This window comes from Schistocerca nitens, chromosome 2 (genome assembly GCF_023898315.1).
Source record: "Schistocerca nitens isolate TAMUIC-IGC-003100 chromosome 2, iqSchNite1.1, whole genome shotgun sequence".
Taxonomy (NCBI): Eukaryota; Metazoa; Arthropoda; class Insecta; order Orthoptera; family Acrididae; genus Schistocerca; species Schistocerca nitens.
This window is the reverse complement of record NC_064615.1, coordinates 664,046,092-664,064,786: the sequence shown is the minus strand read 5'-3', so window position 1 is coordinate 664,064,786 and position 18,695 is coordinate 664,046,092. Positions and strand designations below refer to the sequence as shown.

General features: G+C 36.8%; 2 protein-coding genes across 3 annotated transcripts in view; one reads left to right on the top strand and one right to left on the bottom strand.

The window, feature by feature from the left end:
* Positions 1 to 986: 986 nt before the first annotated feature.
* LOC126236778 (WD repeat-containing protein 82) lies at positions 987 to 6,393 on the bottom strand. Its single transcript, XM_049946357.1, has one exon. It carries the CDS (start codon positions 6,044 to 6,046, stop codon positions 5,099 to 5,101), a length of 948 nt encoding a protein of 315 aa, XP_049802314.1. The 5' UTR covers positions 6,047 to 6,393; the 3' UTR covers positions 987 to 5,098.
* A 69-nt stretch (positions 6,394 to 6,462) lies between these two features.
* Positions 6,463 to 18,695, top strand: part of LOC126236775 (alanine--tRNA ligase, cytoplasmic) — a 205,355-nt gene continuing 193,122 nt past the window's right edge. For both annotated transcript variants that reach the window (XM_049946353.1, XM_049946352.1), the window contains exons 1-3: positions 6,463 to 6,616; positions 6,867 to 7,027; positions 16,933 to 17,121. In XM_049946353.1, coding sequence (XP_049802310.1) covers positions 6,517 to 6,616; positions 6,867 to 7,027; positions 16,933 to 17,121 — 450 coding nt within the window. In that variant the 5' untranslated portion in view covers positions 6,463 to 6,516. The remainder of the gene's footprint in view (positions 6,617 to 6,866; positions 7,028 to 16,932; positions 17,122 to 18,695) is intronic.

Genomic DNA, 18,695 nt, shown 5'->3' with positions numbered 1-18,695 from the left:
TATCTCAACCCATTACAGATTAGCAACTTTGGGTTCTGTGGTGGTGAGAAGTGATCAATGATAATAAGCCGCTGCCATGGACATTAACAAAATCAGTGTGAGTCGTCATTCTATACACACATCCTTGAAAATGTTTTTACCAGACTGTGGAATCTTTTTTTGTTTATGATTTTTATGATATTTGGTTACTGTTACACCTAGTTAAGTGATGCAAATAAAAATGCGGAAACTGCATCCTACTGTGATTACAAAACATTGGTTTTAAGGGTGATTTTATCTTTACAAAGAAGGCAAAGGTAGCTCATGTTAGTGGACAGTTTGTCTTTTTCAAATGGACACAACTCTCTAATTAAAATTCCTGGTGGTTATATTTTTAAAAACTCCAACAAAGCATGCAAGGGTAGAATCTTTATCATTATAAACAACACACTATTTTATTTGTTGGTTAGGAAGAACTACAAGCATTTTCTAAGCAAATGATAAATAAAAGTGTCATTCATTTTTGCATAACCAAACACGTTCTCTCATAACACAAATTATTATAAAAAACCAACAAACTGAGACAAAACATTTCTAGTTGGTCATCATGGTTAACCCTAGCTTGAAATGGTGTGCAGACCAACAGGAGGCACTGTAATACAAAAGTACATGACATTACTCAAATGCCTCAGTCACCTCTTCATTTACATGAAACCAGTAAGAATACTATGCTTTACTTAAACTGGAGGAAGTTGTGTCACAAATAGGTTTGTCAAATTGTGGTACATTTAACTACGGAAGGAAAGCAAGCTTTATCATCAGAAAAAAAATAATAATATTAATACTCTGTCAAAATGGCTTAATTATAAACAGAGATGAAGTAGACAAAATTAGTTTTATTACATGTGACATGTAAAAACATTTTATCACATATGTATTTATAAAATGAATTTAATATACACACACATATATATATATATATATAATTAAACAATTTATAAGACAAATTATACACATCAATACACACTGTCAAGTGACAGGAAAATTTCAAATGCCTATTTCTTAAAACATCCAATGCAATCAGTAGGATTGGTATCACAAAAGAATACTGTAGGTGTCTATCAGCAACTTGTGACGATAATTCAAAAACTAAATAAAATAGCATTATGTGCGTAAAATTTCACACCCACTGCACACAAATTTACCACATAAAATACTATGTGCGCCATAAATTTAATATTGAGGGGACATGTAATGTACATTTATGAACCTGTAAGAACTGTAAAATTATGGATGTGTAATTACTTAATTTCCATATTGTTCAATGCAAGAAATAATTGTTACTCAAAACCTGTTATTTAGGGACCACCAAGATATTTAAATAATTCTGCAGTCTTGCTGAATCATGTCACTGATGCTACTTATACGCTACACTACAAGAGAAACTAAAACTATATATTTCTTGTACAGCTGAGTACTAAGCTTTACAGGCAATGATAAACCAGGGTAATTCTGTGTATCCTTACACACAATTTTGTAAAGCAGCATGAGAAACAACAAATAGGAATGAGTGGACACATTCAAATACAAACATTTCCTAGTAATAAATATCTAATCTAACATCTCAAACTAGGCTATATTACAGAAAAAATGCTTGCTACTGCAGACAAAACAGGAAAACAAGAAAAAATAATCTACAAGCCACAATGTGTAAATGACACTTATGAGATCATTTCTGTCAATTATATCATTTATAAGGTGGCAAATCTATACAACACACACATATAGAATAGTGGATACAAAAATATTGGGATGTAAGCACCACATTACTTAAATGTCATATTCACGAGAATGAATAACTGCCATGGAACATAGGGATCATTTTGCAGTTTTACACAAATACACAACTATAAAATTACACTAATATTAATACTAACACACATATTTTCCGTAAGTTAGAATACACTATAAATGCAAATATTTTATCACATCACAGCTAAAAATCTCAGATTTTCATGCACATATGTAAAAGATAACAGTGCTTTCTTCTGTAACAAGAATTACTTCACTAATTCTTCTCAATACTGACAGAAAACTAAACAGTAGCAACAGGGGTAAAGAAAATAAACAATTCAGAATCTTTTTACAAAAAATCACCTAGCACTTCTAGCTAGAAGGTCAAATATACATATAGTCAGAAACACACACACACACACACACACACACACACACACACACACACACACGAGAGAGAGAGAGAGAGAGAGAGAGAGAGAGAGAGAGAGAGAGAGAGAGAGAGAGAGATATTTGATTACTGAATATTTAAAAAATAATTCCTCATCCTCTTCCAAGTTTAGTATGATTGCCAGAAAACATCCTTGTCACTGGGTTTAGATTTAGATCTGTAATTACTTTACACTTATTAGGCCCAAAAGCTGTTTCTTTGGTTCATTCAGCTGTTAATACTGGCAAGGATAGATTCTAAACAAACCTAAATGTTCCTCCACAGAAGTTGTCCGATATGCAAACGACACAGAGAAAATTTTATTTCTCAAACTGTGCATGTAATGTGGAGCTGGTTTAGTTCTCCAAACTTTTAAGGCAATCTCCACTAAAACAAATGACAGAGGACACAAGCTACCTGCCACTCTCTAAGCTTGCTTTCTTTATATCACTCATAAAAATGGATGTACACACTATTTGAAAAGTACGAACATAGAAAAAAGTACGTTTGAGTGATAGAAAACATGTTCCTGCAGACTTCATATTTCTTCATCATTGAGTCTGATGAAGTGAAATTATAAACCTACATGCAATTTCGAGGTTAATAAAATTCTGAGGCATTAATTACGATTAATATTCACACCATCCACTGGCATCTAAATCTACAATTCATGTATGGTATGCTGAAAACAGTCTGACACGAAATTGAGAAAAAAAGTAAAAAATGAAAGAGGCACAAAACAGAGACAGCTAACCAACCCTGTTGGAGGTGGAGGTGAGGAGGGTGAAACCTCATACTTTATTTAAACCTTTACAAAATTTAAAGCCTGAAAAATCTTGATAACAGAAAATAATTTGAAGCAATGAATGTTCACACTGAGGTAATGAGAACATATCAATTATAGAGGTATTTCCAAGGAACCACAGGTAACCAATTTTCTAAAACACACTCAAATTGTAGTACTATCTTCTACATAAGAGTACACAAGAATGATACCTGTACTGTTCTGTGTCATCAAAATTAGAGACAGAATCCCCATATATTCAGACCTACACATAGTTATGCAACTGTGGGGTTGCTGTTTCACACTAATAGATTTTTTTTTTATTTCTGTTATTTGACATTGTCTGAAAACCACATATGTGGTGTATATGTATTTTTCCTCCAATGTGCACACTCCACAGCCTGCACAAATCATTTTAACAATTACATATAAACAGTTCCACAGCAAGACAGTAATATGTACACTTTATATACATGTAGAACAATATATGTTCACATTGCACTCAAACATTTGACAATAGAACAACAAAATATTGAAAGTTCTACATTCAACAACACAAAGCTGCAAGAAAAGAAACTTTGTTATTCTTCAACACAGTAAGATTTTTCTAATAAATTTGTAATTTCTGAAGCAACAGCAATATAACAAAAATGGAAGAACCAGTTCAGATACAAAAATATTCATTTTAATTCAGATTTACTCCTTGAGTTTCAGGCTCCTCTCTAAATCAAGAACAGACCATTTTACCACAGTCGACATGGAAGCAGAAGTTTTAATTAACGTGTCTCTGATCGTCTGCCTCAATGGCTCTGTGTAGCTAGTATCCTCAGCCACTTAAGATGCAGAGATTAGTCAAGAAGAAGTCACATAAGACTCACTACCAAAGTGTTTATTTCCCTGGAGGTAGGCCTACATGCTTGATGTGAGCTATTACTTGAGTAATGGAAAATGTGTATTTTAAATAATCTATAATGATCATTAGGCTGTATTTTAATTTCACTACTTTTTGTGGTAACAAGAGTTATAACAGTGTCCATTTGAAGCTACAGAAATGCTAACTGATTTCTAGTATCTGCTGAGTTGTTAGCATTACTAAGAGCAATACATCAAACATGAAACTTCCTTAGTCTAACAACTGTTGAAAAACTGTCCATTAAAATTTACAAAAATGCTATGTCCATTATTTGGTAACTGTTACAGCTACTAAGAGGTGCTACACCAAAATGTGGAACATATAATATCAACAGTATGTGGTATTATGAAGCACTGTTCATTTAAAATGAGCAGAATGTATGTCACACACACACACACACACACACACACACACACACACACACACACAAACCTCTCCAACATTGTCTTGCAGTCAGCACATCGTATCATTCCTCTTTAAAACAGCTTGAGGGCATTTGTACAACATAGATAATCCATCAACACAGTCCTTCTTCGGCCAGCACTGGGCACAAACACATTGTGGACATGTACTTTAGCAAATAGTCTTGTCCTGTATGCTGATTTACGAAATCAGCTTATACTGACATCTTTCATATGGAATCTTTCTGTCTACTCTGAAAGATGCGAGGCTTTCAAAATAAGATGGAAGCACAATATACATGTGGTAATCCACTTACTATTACAACCGAAAAAGCACGTCTCTTTCCCTATGTTCATGAGCAGAGGACAGAAACTGATATTCCATAAACCGTGCTGCTTATCAAAGCAAGTAGAGTGTCGTCATTAAAACAGTCTCCTACATGTACACAACTACTGGCCTGTACACCTTACCATCTATTAAGTATATAAAACGATTTCTTGTAGTCTTTCCAAATTTAAAATCACATAACCTATTACCGATTACATCAAGCAATATGTAAAATTTCGTACTCTATACACATTACAATCTCAAGGAACGTTTCGCCTCGATCCAAACACAAAATTACCCTGGAATGAAACACTTCAAGTCTTTGTCACGAAAAAGTATCATCATCTTACTGTCAAAAATAGTTCCACATACGTACAAACGCCTTCTCCTCAAAAATATTCGGGTAATCTTAACAAATCTCACCCACTACATACGTCGTTATCTTCGACTGACACTGTGCACAGCAGATTCAAGCACTTTCTTCTGCAGTTGGAAGCCAAAATGCCATATTTGTGCAGGCAGACGCAAGCATCATGTACTTGGGGTTGAACTGCACGCACTGGACAGGTGCTGGATGATCTGCATTGAGGACACAAACTTTGTACCCAGTATCTGCGTTCCACACATGAACTCTGCCATCCGTCGACCCACTGAAGACAAACTGCGAGTCTGGGCTGAAAGATGCTTCTATGGGTATTCCCTTGTTGTTTAAATGGCCAGTAAATGTCTGCAATGGTGTCCCGTGGAAGGCATCAATCAGTCGGATAATTGACCCATTTGTAGATATCAGAATAGTTTTCCCATCGCGACTAAATTTTAGTCCAGTCCAATCACACTCCCTTTCTTGGCTTAATTTAAACGTTATGAAAGGACCTTTATCGAATGATCTCAAATCGTACAGTTTAATATGTTCTGAGTTTACCCCAGCTGCAAAGATAAGTCCTTCAGGATCGTATGCTGCAACTGGTCTTCCTGACAGATGCATAAGCCCTTGGCAATTCGGGGACCTCAGATCCCACAACCGCAATGTTTTGTCCAGCGAACCTGAGAGAAAAGTGTCTTCAACAGGGGATATGCAGAGCGAGACAACTTTCTTTGTATGTCCTGGGAAATAGCGAATATACTTATTGTCGTGAAGGGATAAATATCGTATAGTATCATCCACTTTTGTGGAACTGTGAATTGCTGTGTTTTTTGCATGCGTGAAATGTATGAGATCAACTCCATATTTCTTGCTGTTGACTGTCCTCATCTGTGTCCCTTTTTCACAATCGTATATCACAATTTGATCATCCTCGCTGCAGGAAATCAATGTGTCTCCACTCGGCGAAAAGTCAATGCTATTTATCTTATCTGTATTCTCCCTGAATACTTTCGCTACCTTAAAACTTCGAACAACGTGGTCTACTAACTTCATGTTTATGTAAGTTTAGCTGGATATTAAACCATACACGTATAATCCAACAACGCTTGATAGTTTCACCGCAGTACTACAGGATAACAAAGAACAAACGCCGACCGGAGAGAATCAACGTTCACAGAACACATGCCTTCACTTCACCGTCGTACGTAAATAATACTGTGAACAATTAGCAAAAACGCGGGTTTTGTGTATTACGGCAAAACAAGGCAAGCTTCGACAAGCTTAACCACAACACCAACGCGACAACTCTACCTCCATCACAGACTTCCGACGTATCACTAACCGCGATCGTTAGCTGCGAACTGTGGAACGAGATATCTTGCAATAGATGTCACTGTATTCGCTGCGTCCAGACAACTGCACGAACTCCATACTTTGCGGTGGAACTCTTTGGTTTAGTGCGTGATGTGGTTTATCTTTGTTATAGTCTGGAACTGAAAGCTGCACTACAGTCCAGTCCACACATGTGGTGCAAGTATGAGAAGGAAATAGGAACTGATGCAAGTGAGGCCAGTGTATATGACGTTTGTGATAATACCAATTGCGCTCTCATTTCCCGTGGAGGTATATCTGAATGACATTAAACAGTTCACCTAGTGTCAATATACATTTTATTTACTGTGATATTAAAGCTGTAAATATATTTCTCATGTACAAGCAATGTTTACTGTTTGTTGTGCCATATGTTGAAACTAAACTGAGTGACATGAAAGCTGCATTATTCTTTAATACCAATGTTTCGTTCGAATAAGATTTTTTTCAGTCAGAGGAGAATCTAATCTGCTGTAAATAAATAATCATCTTCATTTTTCAGTGTCGCGATTAACCGCCGAGATGCCACCAACAGCGAAAGAAATAAGAACAACCTTTCTAAATTTTTTTATAGAAAAGAAGGGACATCAGTATGTACATTCATCCTCAACAATTCCCCTTGATGACCCAACACTCCTCTTTGCAAATGCGGGAATGAATCAGGTTAGTAACCTGACGAATTAAAATAGACTTTCTGAGCCTGACATGCACATTCTTTCTTTCAATTTGTTTGCCCTGGAGAGTAAATATTCAGCGAGAAACATTTGTTATGTACACTGAGAGATGAAAATATTGGTTGTTACTGTAATTCCCTTTACCTGTTTATTCAATATTTGATTGTGAATCGGGACTTTTTCATCGTATTCGTTAATGATTAGTTAGACTGGTGTAATAACCGAAAGGAAAGCGCTGTTCTCAAACAACTACAATGATAAAATCAGAATGGTCCAGAAAAGCTGATGGACCATATGGTACTTGGTCGGGTGATATTTTCAACATGTATGTTTGTTATGGTGCAGGAACAACTAACGGAAAAAGCACTACTTCGATATAATAAATATACCAAAGGGAGGAAGAAAAAAAAAGTGTATATTGTTCATTGAAAAAAGAATTTGATATCCTGAAATACAGTGTGTACATGATGTTTTCATGGGTTTATTAAACTTTGTTGTAGATTCCTTTTGGCTGTCAAGGACAAAACCAAACAACCCTGAAATTTCCGCAGCATATTTTAATAGTCATAAGTTTATTTTTAAACTTTCCTGCCTTTTTATAAAAATTCTTCCTTGAGTTTGGGAAAGCAATTGCTTCTTTTTGGGAAGTCTAGCTTGTCATCAGTTTAGACAAGTTTCTCAACTTAGTTGCCACATACAGGCTCAGATTCTTGTAAGTTACACTATGTGATGAAAAGTATTTGGACAACTGGCTGAAAATGACTTAAAAGTTCTTGGTGCCCTCCATCGGTAGTGGTGGAATTCAACATGGTGTTGGCCCACCATTAGCCTTGATGACAGCTTCCCTCTCACAGGCATACGTTCAATCAGGTGCTGGAAGGTATCTTGGGAAAGAAAGCCCATTCTTCATGGAGTGCTGCACCAATGAGAGGTATCAATGTCAGTTAGTGAGAACTGGCGTGAAGTCGGCGCCATTCCATAACATCCCAAATGTGTTCTTTAGGATTCAGATCAGGACTCTGTGCAGGCTAGTCCATTACGGAGATGTTATTGTTGTGTAACCACTCTGCCACAGCCCGTGCGTTATGAACAGGTGCTCGATCGTGTTGAAAGATGCAATCACCATCCCCGAATTGCTCTTCAACAGTGGAAAGCAAGAAGGTGCTTAAAGCATCCATCTAGGCCTCTGCTGTGATAGTGCCATGCAATACAACAAGGGTGCAAGCCCCCTCCATGAAAAACGACCACACTGTAACACCATCGCCTCCAAATTTGGCTGTTGACACAACACATGCTGGCATTCCCCATACCCATACCCTGCCATTTTTTGTACTGCACAGAATGTTTTTTCACTGTTCAGTTGTCCAATGTTTACACTCCTTACACCAATCGAGGGGTCGTCTGGCTTTTATCGGCGGCATGTGTGGCTTATGACGAGATGCTCGACCATGATCTCCCACTTGTCAAAGTGCTTGCAGTGGATCCTGATGCAGTTTGGAATTCCTGTGTGATGGTCTGGATAGATGTCTGCCTATTACACATTGCAACCCTTTTCAACTGTCACTGATATCTGTCAGTCAGCAGATGAGGTTGGCCTGTACGCTTTTGTGCTGTATGTGTCCCTTCACGGACTTGCATTCGGGAGGACGACAGTTCAATCCCGCGTCCGGTCATCCTGATTTAGGTTTTCCGTGATTTCCCTAAATCGCTTCAGGCAAATGCCAGGATGGTTCCTTAGAATGGGCACGGCCATCTTCCTTCTCCATCCTTCCTTAACTCGATGGGACCGATGACCTCGCTGTTTGATCCCCTTCCCCAGCACCGACCAACCAACCAGCTGTCCCTTCACGTTTCCACTTCACTATTGCATCAGAAACAGTGGGGCTAGGGACGTTTAGGAGTGTGGAAATCTCGCGTACAGACATGTGACCACGTGCGAAGTACGCGAGTTCTGCGGGGGGCCTATTCTGCTCGCTCATGATGTCTAATTACTACTGAGGTTGCTGATATGAACTATGTGGCGGTAGGTGGCAGCAAAATGCACCTAATATGAAAAAAAAAAGTTTTTGGGGGTGTCCAGATACTATTGATCACATAGTGTAGCATTATATGAGCCAACTCACGTATTACATCTACCCCTACATGTCTGCTGTGCAATTCAAAAGTAAGTGCCAGGCAGAGGGTTCATTGAATATTTCTCTGTGTTCCACACAAATAGTACACAGGAAAAATTAAGACTTAATTCTTTCCTTGCAAGCTTTAATTTCTCTTATTTTACAGTTCCTAACAAAATATTTTTCCATTCACAAGAGAAACTTTGTGATTGAAATTTCTTAAAAATATCTCTCGGTAACGAAGTATTTGTTTTAATGATTGGCACCATAACTTGTGTATCATATCTGTGACCTCTGCTTTCTAATAATACAAAATGAGCTGCCCTCTCTTGAATATTTTTAACTGCTTCTTCAAACTTATGTGGTATGCATTCTTATTGCACAATAATATTCCAGAAGACGATGGACATGTGTAGTGTAGGCAGTCTCCTTAGTTGGCCTTTTGTATCTTCTGGGTGTTCTACCAATAAAACAGTCTGTGGTTCACCTTCCCCAAAACATTTTCTGTTTTATTATTCAAACCTAATTTCTTCATAATTGTACTACCTAGATATTTAGTTGAATTGACAGCTTTTAGAGTGTATACTCTCACCCGATTGGCTTATGACCAACAGAAGCAAATTATCAACAGCAACATTCAGTGCAAGAGTCTAGTACACCATAAGTGCACTTAAACGTGCGGATTGACTTGTTTTCGATCTGGAGATTGGGATATTCTTCCCGATGTTCTAACAGGCTAACCTTTTGTGAAGCTCAAGGCCTAGGTTATATTGGAATGTGACACTTTGGTTGAGATGTGGCAAAGCCAGTGAATATCAAAACAAAAATAAAATTCTATCTAAAAACAAAGATGATATGACTTACCAAATGAAAGTGCTGGCAGGTCGATAGACACACAAACAAACTCAAACATATGTTTGTGTTTGTGTGTCTATCGACCTGCCAGCACTTTCGTTTGGTAAGTCACATCATCTTTGTTTTTAGATATATTTTTCCCACATGGAATGTTTCCTCTATTATATTCAAAAATAAAATTGCTGATACAAATTGATGCCTAGTGTGGTCAGAAAATCATATGTCCAGCACTGCGGTTACCCACTTTGACACATTATTTGGCATAATCCGTATCACTTCAGGCACTTGAATTTAGCATATGTTAAAATTCAGAAGTAAGTAAAAAACACTATTATTTTGTTTTCGCCTAAAAAAATTCCTGCTCCGAGACACAGGCCTCCAAAGATGACACTGCGAACACCATTTTATAATTTACAAATTTTTTTTTTTTATTCCAATCCAAAAAATTAAATTTTTTGTGTTAACAGAAACATCTGATTCCACCCGTCTGCTTTGACCAATGATGTCACCAATATGGGGGAAATGACCATTTACACATTCCCGGCGGGGTCAGGGATTTTCTCTGCCTCGTGATGGCTGGGTGTTGTGTGCTGTCCTTAGGTTAGTTAGGTTTAAGTAGTTCTAAGTTCTAGGGGACTTATGACCACAGCAGTTGAGTCCCATAGTGCTCAGAGCCATTTGAACCATTTTTTGACCATTCACAACAACTCCCATATCGCGACGATGACGTCATTTTGTAAACATGACAACAAACAGAAAAATAGATTGGAAAACCATCGGACACACGTTCCTCCAAAAATATAATGAAACTAACGGGACAAGCGGAGGAAAAGGGGTTTTTGGGTGGGGCAAACTAAAAATAAACACACGCCACTAAACCAAACAACAAAAACAATAAAATAAAACGACCACAACTTTCCCAAAATCAATTAAAAACAATATCCACTGGAATCGAACACTTCCCTTGACCTATATAGGTGAACAGCACCTACCAATACCACACTATAAGACTCAAAACTTTCTCCGCCACCACCACACTTAATCCTACCACAAAAAAAAGCCCTAGAAAATCAAAACTAGAATCGAACACTTCCCTTGACCTGTTACACTTATCTTCACATATAGCCGTCCCTGATCCAAGATGCCGGAACTTTATTAAGCCTCACTTCTTCACGGCACACTGAACACTTCACGACTTCAGCCAACAGGCCGAATAGCTGAAGAATTTTTATTAGAGACAGCACACTGTCCCCCATCATTACTGACAACAGAAAACTGTTGACCTTGTCAGTCATATCCATACCTACCAAAGACATAAACAAAATGATTTACCAAAATTCACACACGACGAACAGAAAAAAAACAACAATAACATTGACGTAACAAAACCAAAATCGTTAACTCACTGAACAATATTCCGCTGAAAGCACAGTCACCACTGATACCACACACATGCAATGCTGCCACGTAAATGAACCCCATACACCACATAACACGCTACCCATATACACACCACCAGAGAGAACCATCGACTCCAACAATACGCCACCTATAAACATGCCACACAAGCAAAGTAAACCAGAAACATCACCTAATACACAACACACAAACACACCAACAGGGAGCACCCATCAAAACGACATCTACAAAAATGCCCTGTTGATTAGTACCATGTAGTACTGTATTCTCTGCATAGGAGAGTTTCCACTTTTAAGTTGGATAGGTTTCATTTTAAAACATCTTTTTTATTTTCAAGGTTAATGTATGTCTTCACTGAAGATCTTTCTTACTAATTTCTTTGTTACAGTGTTAATTTCTATTGTCTTTGTTGCAGGCATTTCTTGGCTCTTTCTTTGTTGCAGTTATGTCTTTTCACTTTCATTCTTGCAGAAATTTCTTACACTTTGTTGTAGTTTCTTGTCAGTTTCTTTGTTGTGGTTGTTCATTGCAGGTTTTGAGACCATCTAGTGAGTTCTGTGTTTTCATGAGGAATTTGCCAGTTGACACAGTTGCAGTGTGTTTTGTGAAAAAGACTGTTTGAAATGTTTTCTGACTGGGGCCACAGGAGAGTGAGGTGTTCTGACAATTTACACATCCACAAAAGAGTGATATATAAGACAAATAGAGGAAGAATTAAATACTGTGAATTAGTCAACTACAGAGCTAGGTGTCAGTCCTGTTAAGAAACCATGGTCGGTGAAGTAGTCATAAGCTCTATGTATCAAGAAACTGCAGAGAAATTACTAAAGCTATGGATGAATACACTACAGCAAAACTGACCAGTCTTCAAAGTAGAAATTCCATCTTCAGAAGAAAATGAATCAAAGCACTCTTGCATCTCTTGCCTGGAATTTTTCACGAATATAAATTCAGCTGTTGAATACTATGCATCCTATAGTGAAAAGGTGCAAGTTTTAACAATTATTCAGAGATATTTTCAGAGAAAACAGTTTTGAGCCATGTTCCATCAATATCAAAGAACATGGTAGGCAAATCAGGAACTGTGAGGTCTGTAAAAGGAGTCTTTGGAAGACCAGATCCCTATTATGGTCATCCTATAGAAGCAGCTCAAGTTAAAAAAGTGCAATCATTTTATCTGGACGATAAATGGGTCTGTTCTCGCCAGAGTGCCAACAAAATACACTCTTATAACTGTAACAGCTGAAGGTCAAAAAGTTGTGGAAGTGAAGAGGTTCATGACGCGTAGTGTTAAAGAAACTTTTGCAATTTATAAGAGCAACTATACAACTTTACATATGGGAAGATCAAAATTTTATGCACTACGATGTAAGTGGGTAGTTCCACACCCACCTAAAGATGTCTGTCTATGTGCGTACTGCACGAATTTTGAACTTTGTGTGGGTACTTTGAAGAACTTACTGGAGCATGTGACAAATGACACCTTGGTTGGGCATGTGAAGACATTAGTAGTCTGTGGCATAAAGCGAGAGACTTGTTTGTTTCAAGTATGTGATGACTGCCCTGGAAAGGGAGGACTGTCTTTACAGACACTTGGCGTGGAAGACAAAGCAGATAACACTGCAGAAATTACGTGTGTGACATGGGAGGAAAATAAATTGAGAAAACTGTTGCCTTTGACAGTTTCGTTGATGAACATGGTAAACTGTCAGTGAAAGCAGTAACACACCAGCATGTGAAGAAATTGCAACAACACATTGCAGAAGTGAGAGGTTGTGTACAGGCTGAAGAACTATGTTTGGTACTTCACTGTGATTTTGCTGAGAACTGGTCTGTAACTCTCCCACAAGAATTGCAAGGGTATCATGGGAGTAGACCACAAGTGTTGTAGTTATAAGTGACGACACAGGACACGACTCAGCTCAGGCTTTGCTAGCAATGCGCAAAATTCTTCAACTGCAAACAGAGGCAGAGAAGACAATCATCATTTCTGATGGTGCTCCTAGTCATTTTAAAAATCATTACCAGCTGTTTGAACTGAGTAAGTCGCTTGTGCCAACTCACTGGATATACAGTGCTACTGGTCACAGGAAGGGGCCTTGTGATGGTGTAGGCGGTCTGCTGAAGCACCATGCTACCAAACGTAATCTTTCCAGACCAAATACAGCTGTGATTCAGAATGCTGAAGACTTTACGAGAGTCGTAAAATCTTACACATCCGCAGCCCTCATAGAAGAATTCTGTGAGCAGAAAAAAGAAGAATGGTCTAAACAAACTACTAGGATTTCAGAAGACTCATTTTTGGACTCAAAGTGATGAGCGAATTCATATTGGTTGCACTTTAAAGAGCAAGAAAGAAGAAACTGTTTGTTCGGCCAACACCTCAGAAACATCAGGATAATATTCAGATTCACAACCTGAGAAGAGGGATGTTTGTGGTGTGTGTGTGTGTGTGTGTGTGTATGACTGTGACTGGTGGATTGCAGAGATTATAGATGCTAGTTATGAGTTAAACAAAATTGTAGTGAACTTAATGCTACCACATGGACCAGCTGCTGGATATAGGTTTCCAGCTGAAGGACAGCAACACCGCCATCAGTGTTCACTTCCTGCTCACACTGTTTTGAAGTGCTCCAGTTTCTATTGGTTCAACAGGAAGACATCACTCTATATCAAAGAAAGATACTGAAGCATTGGAAAACATTTTTAGTTCATAGACTGGTTAATTTCAGTACAAAACAGAGTGCACAGAAGTTGTATAAATTGAAACATTTAAGTTGTTGGACCTTTCACATAAATTTTAGAATCATTTAAAATGCTTGATAAATGAGTCTCTTACTCATCTCTCAAATCTAAAATTATGTTAAATAAGGTTAGGTTTTGATTTTTATGATGATGTGCTAATAAGACAGGTATTATGTATGGCAAAAATTCCAATTAATTATTTTTTTTTTTTAAAAAAAAAAAAAAAAAGAAACCTTGTTCAACCCAAAAGTGGAAGCTCTCCTTTTCAGGGAATGTAGGAGTATATGTTACTAATCAACAGAAAAAGAATCAAAATTTTATGGCTTGGCATTTTTGAAGAAAATTTTTTCCATAAATTATATAAAAATGTTCACAGTGCTATAGTAAAAGAACTTTGACAGTTAAGTCCAAATAGAGGATTTAAAACAAACACACACACACACACACAAATCTAAAACTGTTCCAGAGATACAGCATTTTAAAATTCTTCCAAAATTCGCATCTTCAAAATGGAATGCGCTGTGTCATCTTTGGAGGGCTGTATCTCGGAACAGAATTTTTGTTGTTGTAGAAAACAAAAAGTACATGTTCCTTACTTCGCCCTTCATTCTAACGTATACTAAATTCAATATCATCTTCGACTATTAAGTTAAGATTTTTTTCTAGCCTCCCTGAATTGATATAGACTGTGTCATTTACAATTTCACTTATCATTCTGGTGACATCATTAAATTCTATCCCAGTGGAAGCAAATTACAAACCAAAGGAAATTATGAATGTACATTGTTCTTTGCTAGAGACAACACACTCGCAATTGAAGACAGGTGCCGAAAAATGGGCTAACCCTCAAAAGTAAAAGCTTAGAGGGGGATTGACAGAAATTATGGTATCTTCCAATTTATGTAACCTTTATAACTGCAGTGTACTTCACAATATCCATCAACCATGAAACAATAGTATCTGAAACATAGTAAGTCGTTAATGAAAAGTAAGTGGTATCACTATTTGCCCTTAACCTATGTAGGTAAAATGAACTTCACAGCACCTACCACAACGAAAAACCAGTGTTAACATAGGAACCAAATGATACACCAATACGGGCATGTATCAGGTGCCATTCACTTCAATTTGCATATACAGGGTGGTCAGAAACAGTCTGGAAAGCTTTTAAGTATGCTGCAGGGTAGGTTGTGTATGTTGCACTGTTTCTAAGTCAGTCAGCAGTGAACTTTGACAGTTAAGTCCAAATAGAGGATTTAAAACACACACACACACACACAAATCTAAAACTGTTCCAGAGATACAGCATTTTAAAATTCTTCCAAAATTCGCATCTTCAAAATGGAATGCGCTGTGTCATCTTTGGAGGGCTGTATCTCAGAACAGAATTGATGGTGTCACCAAACATGTTCTTCGTTATGTTTCCTAATACTGAACAGGAGAGAGATACAAAACTTGGACGTGGCATGATAGTCAGGATCGAACATGAGTGAAAGTGTGAGCAGTCTCGTGCGCTATCATCTATGCTATAAGAACATGGGCCACTTGAATGTGTGCATGCAATGCCCTGATTGCTTAACTTCAATGCTAATTAACTCGGAAACATACCATTTTTTTTTTCTTAACAATTATTTCTCAGCACAACCCACCCTGCAACACCCTTACACACTTTCCAAACTGTTTCTGACCACCATGCGTAGCTAAAATGATATCCACAATACACCCTTAGCACATCAATAGTTCTAATAAAATCTAAAAACTGAATTCCCACATATTAACAACATACATGCCTATAAAAAAACACAGCCGTATTAAAAAAAAGTAGATACCAAAATCAGTATATGGACCTTACAACATAAAAAGGTGAGTGTACAGTAATAAAAGAGAATACCTGTCCCAAAGCCAACCAGTACTCCTTTTTCTACACCATGCACAAAAAAAGTTTGAAAATTTAAAAAAAAACTCCTTTTAAAATAAACCCTAACAAACAGAACCAATCAATAACTGAACAATCGCTGAGGGCTGCCTCATGGACAAAAAACCACATGGACGAGTTATAGAAAAAGTAACATGTCAAAGAAAACATAAACACACGTCACCAGCCTAAACCTTGATCACCATCACTGCTGTTGGAGGGAGACGCTTGGCCATTTTCATAAGCATTGCCACATTTTTTTAGATACGACTTATTATACCAATACACCATACTTTAGAAGGCAAGTTACTTTGCTCATGGAATTGCACATCTCCTCAATGAACATGCGACATTACTATTGGATCTCTCTCACAACTGACACATGCAATGACTTTTTACAAATAATGCATCAAGCAGCTATCCTGACTTTGATTCACAAGCAAGTACCAACTTAAACAGCATAATTGCTTCAAAACACCCTCTTTTCTCATTCCAACTTGACAGCTTTCGAAAAACTTTCCATATGATTTCACACACCATATCATCATTGTGACAGGTAAGAGCTGACACTTGGTATCAAAAACTTCAGCTGACTTCATAAAACCTATTGAAATCAGAAAGAGCTGCCTGAGGGCAAAAGTGTTTTCAGTTTGAGAAATATATATGTTGTTTATCTGTTAAAGATTGCTTGAAAAGGAACTCCCTTCACTTTTTTCCTATCATTTTTAACATTGCTTTTTAGAGCACACCTTCTTGTTAACTATATTTCCAGTTTGGAGATTTTGTTGAAATGTAAAAAATTGTGTAGATGAATACTTATTCTGGTGTATATTTCCTGTTTACCAGTTTAAACCAATATTTTTGGGGAATGTGGATCCCAACAGTGAAATGTCAAAATGGGTCAGAGCTACAAATACCCAAAAGTGCATTCGAGCTGGAGGTAAACATAACGATTTGGATGATGTTGGTAAAGATGTTTACCATCATACATTTTTTGAAATGTTGGGAAATTGGTCATTTGGTGATTATTTCAAGGTATGTACAAATTTAGATGTTAATAAGACATTTTCTTACTAACTGTACAGTAATGGCATACAGTTTTTTCACAAATAAAGAATAGTTTTTGCACAGTAAAGAAAGGAAGAAGGTTGGTGTTTAATGTTTTTTCAGTGTCAAGGTCATTGGAGATGTGCCAGGTCAAATGGATTACATTGGTGGAGGAAATTTGCCATGGTTGTGTTGAGAGATGGTGGTGATGGTTTAGCATGCTTCAGAGAAAGTACAAAAACCAGAATCAGCAAGTTGGAATGTGATTTGAGCCACACTCTTATTCAAGAAGAGTCAAGTGTCAGCCAGGACACAGCTTAACATAAGAAAGGTGACTGCGAGAGTACAAAGTAGTCCAAAATGGAAAAAGAAGTATAAATACTTACATTTTGTCATTTGGCATTCTGAGTTGTACATCCTTGGCTGAAATTGAATCTGTTATATACCCATTTGGGTATATTGCAGTTTCAATGAGGCAAGGAATCCAGTGAAGCAGTGGGTGTTGTGATAAATTAGATAAAAAGAGACAAAGAAATGGTAAGATACATAGGAATGTATGTACAGAACCTGGAAAGAAGCAAGGGAGAAAACAGATAATGTAGAAAATAATAAAGAAAAACTTTTATTGTTTGTGAAGTCATGAGCAGAAGAAACATGAGTTGTTGAGATGTTGTACAGAAGTATCAGACATACATGATGTACATTGGTGAACCAGCACAGCCGAATACAAATAAAAGAGACTACAATGACCTTGGCACTACAAACTAAATTCACGTTATATCCTTGTTGTTGTAAATTATTAGTATAAAATTTTAGAACTAATAGTCATGAAAATGCTTTTAACAGGCTCAAAAAAGTTTTGCTTTGGTAACTCGTAGTAGGATATTGACTTATTAAACACAAAATATGAATAATTTGATTTCCCAGTAAGATTCATTTTAAAAAGCTGAATTCATAAATGTAGAAAAAGTTTTAAATATTTGTAACTTTTAAATTGAGCTTTGAGTTCATAAAATGGTATTTGTTATGATTTTGGCAAACTTGAGACTGTGCTTCACTTTTAATTTTTGTAGCAAATTCAGAACTACTTTCACTCAAGTTAAAATATGCTGTAATTAATTTCATTTTTATAATGTCAAACACCTAATTTGTTGTTTTTACCTAATTTCAAATCATCAGTAATCTTTTTGGAGTCTATGTTATCTAATGTTTATGTACTTGTAGCCATAAAAATTTCTCAGTCCAAGAAATGAGTTTCTTTCTTGATGTGACAAAACATTGAAAATCTGCACCAGAAGTTAAACAGCTAAGTGGAGTAAATGTATTAACTATCGGGATAACAATAAATACATTTTAATAATACTGCATAACACACCATTTGTCCTCTGCATGGAACTAGTTAATTATGATTAATTTTCATATGCTGAATTCTGATTTTATTTTAGTTTTTCTCCATGAAATACAGTTTCTTCTGGATATCAGTTTTTTTGCTGTTGTGAAAAAATGCTTTAATTTAATGGAAATAAGTTTCAGTTCACATGCAACAGGGAAACTTTATTCTG

Bases quoted from the DNA above. Each gene is read 5' to 3' on its own strand.
- LOC126236778 (XM_049946357.1), bottom strand. From the start codon at position 6,046: ATGAAGTTAGTAGACCACGTTGTTCGAAGTTTTAAGGTAGCGAAAGTA.